Here is a 4,217-nt window from a genome sequence, read left to right on the forward strand (position 1 = left end):
AAAGAGAATCATATGTATTTTCTATTTTAGTGTTTTTTTTTGTATAAATGACATATTACTTATAGGCTTAATCTTTTCATGAAGTTATTACATGAAGTTATTACCACATGTTTTCCCTACATTTGGTCATTATTATTAGACAAGTTTGATGTTCATATTTTTTTACTTGTGATGCACTAGTGAATGTTGGATGGACGTATATAAATAAAAATGTGTTGTTGTATATGAAAAGATTCTATTTTTTCTGTAATTTGATTGCATATTCAAAATAAATCAAAAACAGATATATGTTTTGCATCACTTGGTATGGAGGATGGTAGAATTGACAAGATTACTGGGCCAATCCAAAACGCTGATTTGACACGTTTAAATAGTAACCTGACAGAGCCAATAGTTTGGGTACCGAATCCATATTTATTTGATGAAGATGTTTGGATAGTGATGACTCTGCCTAGTCTTTCAGAAGTTACTGCTGTACGTATGCATGTTTTTGTTGAGTTTAATCATGCTTCATTTTAAATTCAATTCAAATAATTATATAACTTTCTCGTATATATATATATGATTTATATATAAGAATAATAATTATTATAATGGCCTAAAATAATAATGATATTATGATAATAATTCTCTCTCCTATACGGAGAATTTGTTCACGTATAGACCTCTGGCCCTTATACAAATATAAAAATAATAATAATGTTCATAATAATGATGATAATGTTGTTGTTGATGATGATGATGATGATGATGATGATGATGATGATGATGATGATGATGATGATGATGATGATGATGGTGATGATGATGATGATGATGATGATGGGGTGGTTGTTATTTCGATAACAACAACAACAACAATAATAATAATAATAATAATAATAATAATAATAATAATAATAATAATAATAATAATAACAATAATAGACCTAATAATAGTAATGTGCATTATATTCATTAATAGATAGCTTTACATGGAGGACAATCAGAAAATGGCGATGACAGAAGGTTTATCAGATACTTCCTTAAATATCAGTATCATGGCGAAACTTTTCTATATCTAGACAACAACGGCAGTACCATGTATGTAAGTACATGTACCTACCACTTTTCGTAACCGTAGAGTGCAGTAATGCACTTTAGAGAGTTTTACAGCTCTTACATAATATAATAAGTGGAGCAACAGTTGTGGCACGGATCTCATCCTTGTGGGTTCGAGTCTGTGCAATAAAAACTTTATCTATATTTGTCCCTATGGGGAGATAAACAGACTCGCTGTGAAGAAGTGTGGCGATTCCGCCTCTCAAAGGTTTGCAGAGTTTCGACCAAACGCTGAAGAGAGATGGCCACTCCGGTCTGTAGAGGTTCAGCCACCTTTACAGGCTTACCAATTACCTTTACCTACTACGTATTATAATAGCATAATTCATTTTGGAAAGGTCTTTAATGTTCAGTTCAATTGAACTATATTTATTTTACGTATATTTTTCAGTTCCAGAGTTATAGGCCTATAGATTTTTCAGTTCCAGACATTATTTTCTGTTACACTGTTGGTCCATTGGCTTTGAAACTGGTTATTTTGGATGGTCTCCTATCGTCCGGAGAGGGCCTAGGCCTATGCTATATTTTTATTCAAAAATTTTGAAATTAAATGAAAAAGACGAAACTCAGTCATCTTCGGAGCATTGTTTCACCCATATTAAACGAACGCTTTACAACATAGACCAGTGATGCTCGCTTGAGAATGCTTTCATCTTCTCAATTGTTATTACAAGTAGGTGGTATATTTAGAAGGTGGTGTATTAAAACAGAAAATGCATTTATTATTTAATTTTAGACGACCAGCATAATGATGGTATATGGTTTATAGAGTCAAATTCATTACTGCGGAGGAAGAAAGCAGCGACCAATAGCAGTCTGTAATGTCCACACTATAATGTCTTCCAAGTTTTTTTTTGTAAAAAATTGACACCCCTATGACCAAATATAGTTTGTCGATGTCACAGCTTGCTAGTGTGGCCATTGCTTTGCACTGTGGTTTGCCAATGTCACATTTTGATAGTGCGGACGGACAGTGCTTTACATTTGTGAATATCACATCTTGTTAGTGCGAAGTTGCGAACAGTGCTTTACATTGTAGTTTGTCGATGTCACGTATTGATAGTGTAAACAGTGCTTAACATTCTCGTTTGTCGTGAGTGTCACATATTGTTGTGTGGATAGTGCTTAACACTGTGGAAGAAGCGGTTGGCGCATCGGTTATGGCTTGGACTCCCAACCTCGAGGTCAGGAGATTGAAACTCTTGCTATGCAAGTCGCTTTGTGACCAGTCGCTTTGTGTCCAGTCGCTTTGTGTCCTTGGGCAAGGCGCTTTATCTACATTTGTCTCTCTCTATCCAGGGTACCTGGTAGGATGTTGTAGCATTGATTGTACTAGTTTCGTGCGCTAAGCAAGTAGCGCACGACTATGTATGCTCCCCAGAGAGCAGAGAAGGTTGCACTTTGTGTGCTGGCTTGCCATTGTATGTTATCCAGGGGTAATATTAATAACGCCTCAGTACCTTTGATCATATAATTTTGAATTGGCGCTATATAAATATTCATTTATTATTATTATTATTATTATTATTATTATTATTATTATTATTATTATTATTATTATTATTATTATTATTATTATTATTACTATTACTATTATTATTATTATTACTACTATTATTATTATTATTACTATTATTATTATTATTACTATTATTATTATTATTACTATTATTATTATTATTACTATTATTATTACTATTACTATTATTATTATTACTATTATTATTATTACTATTACTATTATTATTATTACTATTACTATTATTATTATTATTATTATTGTTATTATTGTTATTATTATTATTGTCAATGTCACATATTGGTCGTGTGAACAGTGCTTAACACTGTAGGCTACGCCTAGTTTGTCAATAAGTCACATCTTGTTGTGTGGACACGTGCTTAACACAGTGATTATTTGTCACGTATGTAGTTTCCAGGTAATTTTCAGCCTAACCACGTCCTGTATAATTTGCTACCAAAATCAATAATTTGCGACCAGTTGACATTTACCGGAACGCACTGGCAGAATACGCTTCCCGGATTGAGGATTGAACTATACGGATGTCCAGCAACAGACAGTGTTGGTAATTGATTTTACACTTTATTCTGTGATCAAACAGTACTGGTATCATGGAGCCAAATAACTTGGCAGGAAAGATGCTTGCTTTCCAATTTTAGGGCTTTGGGGACGGTTAAATTTCGGCCACGATAAGAAAAAAACTCCACACCATGTGTTGTAATCGTGTGCGTATTTTTTTTTTTCGTTTATCATTTTAGTCAACAATCAAATTTAAGTACAGTACATCTTCTTTACTATCATAACCATATTTAAAACGTAATCGGCTTACTTTTCTAAACAATATAAATCACATTATATTTTTTAATAATCGTTTCTAAACAATAATTCATAGTACTAACTATTATTTCAGACAGTTAATTCTGAGTTTATTTATTATCATATTTGGTATATTTGTATATCATTGCAAAATTAGAATGTAACTTTATACTTAAGTATATAAACATAATGACAATCTTCAGGCATAAAACCCCCAAAAAACTCCAATTTAAAAAACTTCTTGTGCGTACTACCAGAAATGTAAAGTTAGCTGTTTGTGCCTAAAGTTAAAAAGAAATTAATAAAATAAAAATACAAGAATATATACATTTACTACACGTGCGCAAAAGAATGTGAAAGATCAGTTTCCCAATGCAAGAGCTCATTTCCCTGTTGGTCAGGGCCATAGTATTGTAACGTTATGGCAGAAATGTCAGAGTTTGAATCCCAGAGTTTGGAGTGACTTTTATTTCACACTCCTCTTAATCTCTTTATTGTATATTATACCTTTTTTTAATTAATAGAGAGTACCTCGGTCATGTTATCAAGCAGCCCAGATCAGCGTAGTACTGCAATGCCATCATTTACTGAGACAACTCAAGTTAACTTTATTTCGATAACTGCTCCTACTACTGTCATTCAACTGACCACAGAGCACAATGCTGCTGCCATCGATCCGACAACTGCTCCTAATACTGCCAATATACCAACCACTGTGGACAGCACTCCTGCTGCTGGCAGTAATCCAACAACTACTCATGAGATCACACACACTGCCAAT

The 4,217-nt window shown here is 33.0% G+C and overlaps 1 protein-coding gene across 1 annotated transcript in view; it reads left to right on the forward strand.

Annotated features, from left to right (window-relative positions):
• The first annotated feature begins 197 nt into the window (after window positions 1–197).
• Window positions 198–4,217, forward strand: part of LOC117121707 (mucin-3A-like) — an 11,113-nt gene continuing 7,093 nt past the window's right edge. Inside the window, exons 1-4 of the mRNA XM_033266993.1 lie at window positions 198–474; window positions 965–1,087; window positions 3,032–3,185; window positions 3,961–4,211. Coding sequence (XP_033122884.1) covers window positions 307–474; window positions 965–1,087; window positions 3,032–3,185; window positions 3,961–4,211 — 696 coding nt within the window. The 5' untranslated portion in view covers window positions 198–306. The remainder of the gene's footprint in view (window positions 475–964; window positions 1,088–3,031; window positions 3,186–3,960; window positions 4,212–4,217) is intronic.

This window comes from Anneissia japonica, unplaced genomic scaffold (genome assembly GCF_011630105.1).
Source record: "Anneissia japonica isolate Jap-2015-1 unplaced genomic scaffold, ASM1163010v1 scaffold287709_len1912824_cov184, whole genome shotgun sequence".
Lineage (NCBI taxonomy): Eukaryota > Metazoa > Echinodermata > Crinoidea > Comatulida > Comatulidae > Anneissia > Anneissia japonica.